General features: G+C 42.4%; 1 protein-coding gene across 4 annotated transcripts in view; it reads left to right on the top strand.

The window, feature by feature from the left end:
• Window positions 1-12,443, top strand: part of GAK (cyclin G associated kinase) — a 98,332-nt gene that overhangs the window by 18,852 nt on the left and 67,037 nt on the right. For all 4 annotated transcript variants that reach the window (XM_061634096.1, XM_061634105.1, XM_061634088.1 and 1 more), the window contains exon 2: window positions 7,105-7,166. Coding sequence is in view for 2 of the 4 variants with exons in the window: in XM_061634088.1 (XP_061490072.1) it covers window positions 7,105-7,166 (62 nt within the window). In the remaining 2 variants the exon portion in view is untranslated. The remainder of the gene's footprint in view (window positions 1-7,104; window positions 7,167-12,443) is intronic.

The raw sequence follows: 12,443 nt of genomic DNA, 5'->3' as shown, positions 1-12,443 counted from the left end.
GCAGTGATTGGTTGGGTAGGTAGGGGGTAAAAAAAAAATTAAAAAATGAAATGGACTGCCTTCAAGTCAATTCTGACTTACGGTGACCCTATGAATAGGGTTTTCATGGTAAATAGTATTCAGAGGTGGTTTACCATTGCCTTTCTCTGAGGCTGAGAGGCAGTGACTGGCCCAAGGTCACCCAGGGAGCTTCATGGCTATGTGGGGATTTGAACCCTGGTCTCCCAGGTCGTAGTCCAACACCTTAACCGCTACACCACACTGGTAGGGGGTAAAGTGATCTAAAATTCCAGCACCACGAACCTAGCCTAGTAGCTAGCTGGCAGCTAGTGCAATTCTTTCAGCAGTGGTGTGATATGATGGTGATATTCTGTCCCAGTGAGCAGTTGAGCCATCACATTTTGCACTAGCTGCAGCTTCTGGGTCAGCCTTAAGGGCAGCCCCGCATAGAGTGCATTTCAGTAATATAATCTGGGGGTTACCAGTGCATGGATGATAGCAATCAGGCTATCCTGATCCAGAAATGGCCATAGCTAAAATTTGGGGGGGGGTTAGCCAGGTGGGGCTTGTAGATTTCAGTAATGACCCCAAGAAGCTTTTCACCCATAATTAAAGCACTAATTGGCAATTTATTCAGTATAGCAGTTCTACTCCATTTATGGGGAGCTTAATGCTTAGCAAAACCCCTCCTCCATTTGGTGGGGGTATATTTCTTAAGGCAATAGAAGTAGCAAAAGAACAGATTTCATTTCCCCCTTCCTGCCTGAAGATATTTATTGTTGTGATTTTCAGGATTGGGCTTCCTGTGTTCTTGAGGCATTAAGGGCTTCATTCCTCAAATATTTTTGTAGGACTTTTTTTCTCTTGAGACACAAGCCAAACCTGATGCAAGCTTTAACAAACATAAGCATTTGTGGGAGTGCATAGCACATATAATATTCAAGCTTTGGCCTAGCCAGGGCTGGTATTACCATGAAGCAGCTGCTTTAGATAAAGTTTTCTTGCCTTTCATGTCATCTCGCTTTTATGCCATTGTAGGGTTGGCAAAGACGTTAGTCCAGTTTCGTAATTTAATGCTCACCTACTTAATTCACTTTTCCGGAACCAATATATGAATTAAAATATAGCTGTCCTTTGAAATTCACACTGCTCCGAGTCAAGAAATGCTTACAAGCGTGTATAATATTGGGAACATTGCTTGCAAATATACATATATTAGGGGAAGTTGTAGACAAAAATCCATATATATATATATATATTGGGAAAGATGTGCAGAAAAGCGGGTTCGAATTTGCAAACTGAATTTAAGACTGGAACCATGAGTAACTGAAATGGATGGGATTTGCCCATCCCTATCCCATTAAATTAAAAAAGAGCTCTTGTCCAAGATTATACGGGCCTTGACTGTTATGACAACGGACCTTTGCTAGAGTATTTTTTTTCAAGTTCACCTTGAAGTATGGGGGAATTTGGGTTGTATCCAACTAAATCACTGTAGGAGGAATGTCTTCCATGTGCGCAACGGAACTTCCCCTCCCTCTTCCCCTCCCTCTTCCCCTCCCTCTTCCCCCTGCGTACCCCCCAATCTGCTCTGGGTTTTCCCCCCAATCCTCAGGAGCAGGTTTGGGGTCATGGAGAAGAAGTTCCGTTACACTTGCAGAACTGGTTCTTGCAATGACTTAGTTGATTCAACTCTTTGTGACTGGTCCAAACATACATAATATGTCCCAAATAAAATGTTTTAATATTGTTCTACAAGAGCAAAGCGATGAAGGACTATAAATATGTTTAATTCCGTGCCCCCTTCCCTCCAGATCAGGTGAACTTGGCACCATACTACCATGCCATCTTCCCCGCTGTTTATTCATTTTGCCTAACATAGCCTCTGGTGAGTTTAGGCAGTTGATTGTAAGGGTAGAGAATACTGATGATCAGGATGCCACTACAGAAGTATGTAATGTTTCTTCACTACTTTCTCTTCCTTTCATACGTTGAAATACCAGCTATCCTGTATCTTAAGAACAAAAAAAGCTATTATATGTCAAGTCAGACCATTTATCCATCTAGCTCAGGACTGGGTCTCCTAGCCCTCATTGGAGATGCTGGGTATTGGACGTGGGATCTTCTGTATGCAGAGCAGGCCCTCTTTCGCTGAACTTCTGTAGAAGACCTTCTCCATATACCCTTTTTAGGTACAGTGTATATTTACAAAGGGAGAGGACCTTTTTCTTTGGAATGCACTCCCTAAACAACAATGTCTAAGGATAACATTGCAGATCTTCTTGGCACCAGGTTAAGACCTTCCTGTTTTGCATAGACATTTTCAGTTATATCTCAGTTGGCATTTTGCCTTGCTCTGCTCTTTGTTTGTTTTTTGCTGTACATTATTCATCAATGTTTTCTATATTGCATGAGTAGTTGTTAACCAAAATGGAGACAATAGTCAAGAAATCAGAAGAAGGCTAGGACTGGCGAGTGCAGCTATGAGAGAACTAGAAAAGGTCTTCAGATGCAAAGATGTATCACTGAACACTAAAGTCAGGATCATTCAGACCATGATATTCCCAAGCTCTCTATGGATGTGAAAGTTGGACAGTGAAAAGAGTGGGTAAAAGAAGAATCAACTCATTTGAAATGGGGTGTTGGAGGAGAGCTTTGCGAATACCGTGGACTGCGAAAAAGGCAAAATAATTGGGTGTAACCCAGAACTATCACTAGAAGCTAAAATGATGAAACTGAGGTTGTCATACTTTGGACATATAATGAGAAGACATGATTCACTAGAAAAGACAATAATGCTGGGGAAAATAGACGGGAGTAGAAAAAGAGGAAGACCAAAGTAGAGATGGATTGATTCCATAAAAGAAGCCACAGACCTAAACGTACAAGATCTGAACAGGGTGGTTCATGACAGATGCTCTTGGAGGTTGCTGATTCATAGGGTTTCCATAAGTCGTAATCGACTTGAAGGCACATAACAACAACAAAAGTTCTATTCACCCGTTGGAACACCACCTTGAAATCTTTGATGAAGGAAAGCGGTTAAGCAATATTTAAAAATAGAAATATAATTTGGGATTCTTTTGTGTTTGAAAGAAGGCAAATGAGGGGATATAACAGATACAAATAATGAGAAGTCATGGGCATCTGCACAGATTCACAGGGGCATGTATGTAGCTGGATTACTCTGTTTAAGGTCTTGCGGCTGAATGTGTGAACTGCCTTGGCTGAAAAGTCTTGTGTATTAGATGACTTGAGGTAACATAAAAGTTTGATCTGTTTGATCTGTGGCCATTCAACATACATGTGTGAACTGCCTCTTGTGTCAAATCTCCATGCCCCACAGGTTGAGTGAACTGTATTAGTTCAGACAGCACATGGAGGATTGCATCTTAAATCTTCTATATTAAAAACAACAAATTCCTAGAAGTGGAAGCATAAGGAAGAAAAATTCTGGCCTGGCTTATTCTTGGTGGGTTTGGTTTTCTAATTGCAGGAACAGGATTTTTTTTAGCATAGCAGAGTTTGCAAATATGTAACTGCTCCCACCTCATATCGTCTGTTCTACCACCTTTTCCTGTTTGTTTCTACCCTGCATGTCTACAAAAAAAGCATTCAAATAGGCTTACAAAATAAAACATAACATGCAGCTAGGGAAAAGCAAAATTAAAAAAAATAACAATCATATGTTATAGTAAGCACATGATTTCTGCCCTCAGAAATCTTACCGACTGTTTACAGGCAGGTTGCAAAACAGATTGCACCCTGAACAAAAAATATGTTTCCTGTTAACAGGAAGCACTACAGCACTGAGTCATAGGTATAACTAAGTCATAGTTCAGAGGTTTCTTTGCAAAATTGCTTCTTATTCCTGAATCATTATGTTGCATCATTTGCAACAACAGTAGTCTCTTGGAGTCTGCATGTGTTTTGGATTGGTTTATTGCATACCAGCCCCAAAACAGAAAAAAACACAGAGATTCAAAATCTCACAGATTACAAATCTGCGGCTATATCTACATGTATAGCATCCTTGTTAGTTGTTTTAGGAGAATCCTTGTTTGAGTCAGCTTTTTTTTTTTTTTCAATTAATTTTTATTCAAATTTTCAAAACCAAAACAATACAAAAAGAAAAAACACAAATCCATAACTAATACAATAAGAAGAAAAAAATATATAAAAAAATTATATAAAAAAATTGACTTCCGATTTGTCGTAGTTCAGCTATAAGTCTATAATATATAACAAGCCTGTATCTTGATAGATTATAAAATCACCTTCCTCCAGCGGTTATCTTAATTGGTATCAAATCTCATTAACATCATATCATTATATTCTTCCACAAAAAGTCAAAGAGAAGTTTCCAATCCTTGAGATATATGTCCGTCATTTTTTTTTCTAGATAAACATATCAATTAATCCAACTCATCAAGTCTACTAAGTCCAGTAATTTCAAATCGCTCTTCTTCCATTATCCATATTGGTTCCATCTTCCATCTTTACGCGCCCAATAATCTTGCTGTCATAGTCATATAATAAGAATCTGATAGGAATTTCCTTTTTCACAGATATTTTCTTGCCATCAATTCCGAACGTATCACTGAAGTATTGTTGCAAAGCCGCATCTCTGTTCCTCTTTTTTATATGATACACTAGCACATCTCTTGAAGATTTTTCCATTGACACAAAACAGGGATTAATTCTGTTAACTTTCTCCATTTCAAGTTCCATCAAATCCTTCCAGTCCAGGAATTTTTTTGAACCGATAATATCTTTATCTCCAATCTCTTCAATTCCTTCAGGGACAGCGCTGAGTTCCAAACTGTAATGTTTGTCTCCAGGATCCATCACAGCCAGGAAATCCAAATCTTTTTCCATATCCATATTTAATCCAATCTCCATAGTTTGAACCTTGCCTTTAATTTCTCTTTCATCCTTTTTTGGTTTTCCAGATCCATCTTTATTTTCCTTTCTCATAGAATCCTGAGTCAGCTTTTAAAGTATAGCTGCCAGGTTTTTCTGCTGGTTTTTTAGCGGGCTGCTGTCATAAAATTTGCTTAACATCTTGTTTTAATGCCTATTTTTTTTTGCAGGGGTGTGGGGGCAAGACACACACATGCGTGTGCATAAGTGGTTTACAAAACATTAAAACCAATTGCGCAACATTGTTAAAATACAGAATAATTAAAAATTCAGCATAACTAAAATGCACAAGAAAGCAATCCCATTTGAGCAACACAGCCTTTAAAACAGGAGACTCAGGTCAAGAGGTCAAGGGAATGCCTGTGTAAATAGGTGTGTCTTCAAAAGCCTGCGGAATGCCAGGAGACTGCTATTCTCCTTACCGAGCTACAATTCTCAGAGTGGTTTAACAGTCAATCCTTCTCCCCAGAGAACTCTGAGAATGGTAGCTTTATGAGGGGAACAGGGGTCTCCTAACAACTCTTAGCACCCTTCACAGACTACACTTCCCAGGATTCTTTAGGGGAAGACATGACTGTTTAAAGTGGAATAATAGTGGAATAAATGTCTGGTGTGAATGTGGTTGGGGTCTCTCGTATTTCAGCAGGGAGCCCATTCCCCAACACTGGTGCCACCAGTGAAAAAGGCCCGCCTCCACGTTGCGATGAGCCAATCATCTTCTGGCCATGGTGTGACTAACTGGGTTCCTTATGTTCACTCTTCATTGAAGCATCTGTGTAGTTTAATTTATTTAAAAAAGGGTCTAATATGATATTAGACCCTCCGTGGCGCAGAGTGGTAAGCGACGGTAATGCAGCCGAAGCTCTGCTCATGGCTGGAGTTCGATTCCAATGGAAGGAGGAAGTCGAATCTCCGGTAAAAGGGGTCGAGGTCCACTCAGCCTTCCATCCATCCGTGGTCGGTAAAATGAGTACCTGGCATATGCTGGGGGGTAAAGAAAGGCCAGGGAAGGAACTGGCAATCCCACACCATATATACGGCCTGCCTTGTAAGTGTCGCAAGACGTCACCCTAAGAGTCGGAAACAACTTGCACTATAAGTGCGGGGACACCTTTACCTTTTTTAATATGATATTGGAGCCTATGATTTTTCTTGTTGCTGGACTACAGCTGCCATCATCCCTGACTATTGGCCATACTGGCTGGGGAGGAGTTGGAATCTAACAACATCTGGAGGCCCACATGTTCTTCACTTTTAAAGATTCAGCATTATTGTGCTTAAGATCTTTTCTAGGCCTGCATTCACATGAATGTAAAGAGAGTAAGAAACGTTTGCCATAGTTTTTCATGAGGGAGTATCTTTAACGCGATGGCCTCCACTCTTTCTACCTTCAGAGAACAACTGCCACATTAAGCTTGTCTGCAGTGGTACCCTGTGCATAATAGGTTGCATGGTCAGTTCATGTGGCACACTACCCAGGCCTCTTAAGTTGCCTTGTTATCCAGAGTGATCTGAGCCCTTCCTAGGACAGAGGAGGGCAGCTTTCGGGCACCGGAACTGAAGTGAACTCTCTTTCTCCGCACACAAATGCATTCACAGGTACCCCAGGCTTACTTCAATTCAGCAGACTAATTTATAGAAGGGGAGTCAGTTTTCTTTATCGTTCAACAGTTGGGAACCAGAAATCCTTGCTGACCAACCTCACTTGCAAGAGACCTGTTAGTAGATTCTGATCTTACAGCACTTTGTTGTTCTTCCAGGAAGATCCTATTTAGTTAAGTCACAACTTTTTCTTTGATGCTGCTACCAGTGGTAAAAGTAGCCCTACAGTGGATAAAGATATCCTGAAAAGGGGAACAGTGGGTCCTGATCCTATAATGTTAACACAAACACTGCAGTGTTTAGGTTGTTTCTCCTAGAGGAATCTGTACTCTCCTACTGGTTCCTGTTTAACTCAGTTCTAGGTATGAACAATTCAAGCATTCATGCTAGTGCGTTTGTTAAGCTAAAGTAACAGTGTGTTCTTGGTCTTGATTTAAAAGTGTTGTGCGTGGACAGGAGCCTTCTGGCACAGTGTATCCTGCTTCCTCTTCTGGACATTCATTCTATGCTTGCATTAAATTGGCTTAATTTGCTAGAAGCATTTAAGTTTCACTGTCTCTCTTTTCTTTTCCTCCTCAGGTGGTTTTGCTTTTGTGTATGAAGCTCAGGATCTTGGAAGTGGGAAAGACTATGCTTTAAAGGTAAACCTTCAATTTCTTATATTTTGAGTCTCAGCTTACATCTTTACATTGTTGACCTGATTAGCATTAACAGAGTGAATATAAAAAAACTGATAATGAATCCATTCAGAAGCCCAAGCTGTCAGGAAACATCTGTGTTTTTTATTTTAAAATTCTAAAGGGTTACACAGATGTTTGTGGTGATGGTTTGTAAATTCAGTACAGATGCTGCCAATCAGTGTAGATTACTCAATCTGGTGTCCTTCAGATATCTTTGGATTTCAACTTTGATCTGTCCCAGCCAGTATAATGGTCAGGGATGATGGGAGTTGTAGTCTAAAGACATCTGGAGGGCACCAGGTTGGGGAAGGTTGATATGCATAATACTGAGCTAGATGGCCCAATGGCCTGTCTCAGTATAAGGCAGCTTCCTTGCTAATACGTATGTATAGATTATCTGGAAGTCAGTGCTTTTTAAAATACTGACTGTAAAATTTATCATTGCATGTCACGTATAATATCTGGGTTAATGCACTCATCAATAAATTCATGTGCACACACACTGGTGGCTTCTTAACCACAGTTAAGAAATTGCAAACCAGCCTCTGAGCGACATGCTCCTATTTTATTTTCTCTGTCCAGAGTGAACCTCCCCACCCCCTTTTTCTGTGTTAATTCTAATTAACGCCAGCCAGGATTGATTTTAACCCAGGGTCTGAAATGCTCTTTAAGCTACTGTATCAGATCTCATTTAATTAGAACCTGGGGAATTGGTGGAGTGCATATTTCCCCATCCTAATAGAGTTCTGTTTGCACCAGGCTACTTGGGTTTGGGTTACCCAAACGGCATGGCTACTTCTCTGCCAACCAGCGGTGTATTATCTTGATCAATATATGGCACAGATTTAAGCTGCTTGTTTCACATTATGGTCAGTCCAAGGAGATTGAAAAAGGATAATTTTGGTGAAGAGCTCTTCAGTGGGTCTGATTTCTCTCCCCCCCCTTTCCATGGGTGGTGGTGGTGGTTAGTATTATTATTAACTGAATTTATAACTGAAATTCAACAGGGATAAATGCAAAGTTCTACACTTAGGAAAAAGAAACCGAATGCACAGTTATAAGATGGGGGATACTTGGCTCAGCAATACGACATGTGAGAAGGATCTTGGAATTTTTGTTGATCACAAGCAGAATAGGAGCCAACAGTGCGATGTGGCTGCAAAAAAGGCAAATGCTATATTAAGCTACATTAACAGAAGTATAGTTTCCAAATTGCTTGAAGTATTAGTTTCCCTCTATTCAACACTGGTTAGGCCTCATCTTGAGTACTGTGTCCAGTTCTGTTCTCTGCACTTCAAGAAGGATGCAGACAAACTGGTTCAGCTTCAGAGGAGGGCAACAAGGATGATCAGGGGACTGGAAACAAAGCCCTATGAGGAGACACTGAAAGAACTGGGCATGTTTAGCCTGGAGAAGAGAAGACTGAGGGGAGATATGATAGCACTCTTCAAGTACATGAAAGGTTGTCACACAGAGGACGGCCGGGATCTCTTCTCGATCATCCCAGAGTGCAGGACACGGAATAATGGGCTCAAGTTGCAGGAAGCCAGATTTCGACTGAACATCAGGAAAAACTTCCTAACTGTTAGAGCCATACGACAATGGAACCAATTACCTAGAGAGGTAGTGGGCTCTCCGACACTGGAGGCATTCAAGAGGCAGCTGGACAGCCATCTGTTAGGAATGCTTTGATTTGGATTCCTGCATTGCGGAGGGGGTTGGGTTTGATGGTCTTATAAGCCCCTTCCAACTCTACTATTCTATGATGCTATATCCCACCCTTCCTCCCGAAGGAACCCAGGGCAGCACTTGAGTTGGTCACTTGAATGAATGTAGACGTATGTAAGGTGCATAAATAAACAAAAGCGACTAGCCCAGGTGTGAGGAACCTTTGACCCCCTAGATGTTGTTGAACACCAAGTTCCATCAGCCGCGGCAAGCATGGCCAGTGGGCAGGGATGATGGGAACTGTACTTGAGCGACATCTGGAGGGTCAAAGGTTCCCCACACCTGTAGTAGCCCATACATCTTTGCTCGCATTTGTGACTTGAATCAAAAAAGGAAGCCACTTTTTTGCTTCCTTTCTTGGTTGCCTGGAGGAGACTACTCACCATGAGGGACCATGCGGATGTTCTGTTTAAAAAATCAGCTCTGTAGCCGTATGGGAATTGGTGTGGGTGAAGCAGCAACAGTTCTTACTGTTAATTGTTTCTAAGGCACCTAAAATTTTCTAAGTACTGGATTGAGAAGGCTTCATCCTGGTTCATGGCATGGGGGAGACCAGCTTGGCCCCCTCCATTTGCCAGTGCAAAGGCAGTTGCATCAGTGCTCGCTTTCCTCTTTACTTTCAATTCCTTTTTCCTTTTGTATCGTGTCTGTTACATTGTGAGCCTGTGGCAGCCTTGTGTCTTTCCAAAATATAAATGAACAGCACTTAGACAGGGTTAGGTGCTTTATCAGTGTCAAATAATGATGAACATAACAGTCTCAGCCTGTAGGGTTAAAATCTAAGAGACAACACAGATGGGAAGAGGAATGTGAGCACATTCAGGTAACTATTCTTAAAGTAACAGAACTGGACTCTAAATCTTTTAAGACTTCCATCCAGCCGTAACCGTTATCAGTTTAGCAGGGGTGACTGTTGGGACTGACAGTCAGGAAGCGAACAGCAGGTGCAGTCAGAGCCAACTAATTCTGGTTTTAGTCTGTCTGCCTCTTCCCTGCTGAGTTCTCCATGAGCAATGCTGAGACTGAGGAGAAGGAGGAAGCTGACAGGTAGTGCTGCCCCCCTGGGGTGTTTGTAACTAAGAAGGCATATGGTGGGGGCTGGCTAAAGGCAGACTGAGGTTTGTGGTGCAGCGCCCCGTTCACCCTAATGGGCCAGCCTCTACTGCAGTTTAGTAGTTCAAGCACATCCTTCCTTTCTGTTCCTGTGAAGAAAACGACTGCTGTGCCAAATGCAGGCCTTTCTTGATTCACTGGACATCTGCAGGGCATTTTCCTCTAGGGCAGTGCTACTCTACAGAATAATTGTGAATTTGCCATTTGATGTTCGTATCTGGAACAATAATGGGAGGATAGCAATGGATTGGGATGGGGAACTTCCCAAGTGAGGCATCTGTCCTTTTCGTATTGACTTTCGTTTCAGAATAACCCAGAATAGCTTTCAGTGTTAAACTTCTGTTTCAGGCGTTTTATGGATTGCATTTATAAATTGCAAGCATTTTGCTTTTACCAGATTCTTCTACAGCATTGAACAATAAACTCTCAGAGGTGTGGATTTGGACTGTTCTGGGGTGTTGGGACAGAGATGCTACTTATTTAAAGGAATCTTGAAACTAGTACCTAGGTTTGCATCTTCCTCAAGAGTAAAGTTGCAGTTTGTAAAAGTGTTAGGGCAGCTGGAAGCTAATTAATTTACTATTATCACAAGACTACAGTAGGCTTGATTTCCTTTTGCTTGGGATATCCCTGCCCCAGAGTAGATTTGGCAAAAGTATTATATTTGTTATATATTTTTTTAAAGGTAAGCCTCCCTTCCTTCAGTAGGCTCAGAGTGATGTTTTGTAACAGCTGCGTGAAGTAGGCCATACTGGGCAGCAGTGACTTGCCCAAGGCTTCCAGGGAATGTCATGGTTGTATAATGATTTGAATGTGGGACCAATACACTATGGCATCACACTGGCACTCTTATCCCATATTGCTCTATAACAGGGGTAGCAAACCTGTGTGCTGGATCCGGCCCACAAAGCCACTTCTGGTAGCCCAGAGTTGTGGGGAAGAAAGCCTTTTTACTTTGTAGAAGGCCTTCTTCTCTGTCTGATGTGGCACCTTTACAAGGAGGCCTTAGTGTCCCATTCAGAGCCGAAAGAATGAGGCTGGAGTGTGTGTGCAAGTAAATCTCGTTTTATTAGAGTAATGGATACATCAAAGGCATTGCGCTTCATAGGAAACCTTACGCTAACTCACTAGAGTCCCTAACTATACTCTAGACATGCTCTGCAGCGTGTGAAGGAAGTTGACTCAATGACCCCCCACTGGGAGCGGCAGGCTTATATAGGAAATGTTTTCGAACGTAATCTCTGACTCCTTCGTAATTCCTGTCTTTGCCCTGTCCATTTCTCGCGGCGACGGGAACGAGGAGACAGGGGACGCGCATCCAACAGCTCATCTGAAGACACCTGCTCCCAAGCAACAGGCTCGAGGTCAGGGGGCGGTGCCACACTGGAATCCTCCTGGGAACTGCTTGGTAAAGGAGGAGCTGGCACTGACTCTGAAGCTTCCCCCCACAAGTCCTCTGCATCAACTGGGGGCGGTGCGCTCGGCTCCTCAGGAAGGACGTTACTCGTGGGAACTGGCTGGAGAGCAGGCTGCCCCCCTCCCGCACGATCCTGCTCAGACACAACAATCCCCAACTCTGCTTCTTCTGGCTGCGGAGGTGCCTGAAACTCATGCCTCCCCCCTTCCTGTCCCTTCTGAGTTGGCTGCAGCACAACACTTAGACTCTAGAAACAGGAAGGAGCTCTTCAGACCTCATTATGGTGCTGTGTCAGAGCCCTCTTCCAAAGTGAGTAGAGCTTTCCTCCCCCTGCATTTCCTCCTCGTAGCAGCACTGGGGTAGGAGGAAAGGAACTTCTCTTCCTAATTCAGCACTACTGTGGGAAGAAGAAAAAACTCTGAGGGTCGACATGTATGCGTGACTGTACATTATTCACATCCGTCTCTGGCATACGGCCCTCTGGCTGAGAAAGATTTGCCTCCACTGCTCGATAACGTTACAAATGAGGCTTGTAGCACCATCCCTAAAGGGCAGCCTTGGAATTGACCAAACCGACGTTGCGTTGAATGCATTGGACACTTTGGATGTCACTTGGTGTCCTCTTCTGGAGAGGAGGAGAGTAAGGAAGCAGACAGCCCTTTTTGTACAAGCAGCCATGCTTAGCGTTGAGGAGATGGAACTCTTGTAATATGAAGAAGATGGATCTGTTCCAGTTGACTGGGCCAGAATTGTGAAGCCTGGTTGGCCCCATGAAAAGAGATTCTTCTCCCTCACCCACAGCTTTGGGTCTGCTCCATATGTGACATATTTATCACAGAGTTCATCATAATATAAGGGAATATATATATGTACCATCATGTGTAAAATGTAGCGCAAGAATATTTCATTGAGTACATGGATTTTTAATTTGTATTGTTTTGCTATTTAGTTTGCTGCCCTGAGCTCTTTTCGGAGGATGT

This window comes from Rhineura floridana, chromosome 1 (genome assembly GCF_030035675.1).
Source record: "Rhineura floridana isolate rRhiFlo1 chromosome 1, rRhiFlo1.hap2, whole genome shotgun sequence".
NCBI classification, from domain to species: domain Eukaryota; kingdom Metazoa; phylum Chordata; class Lepidosauria; order Squamata; family Rhineuridae; genus Rhineura; species Rhineura floridana.
This window is presented reverse-complemented; position numbering and strand designations above follow the sequence as displayed.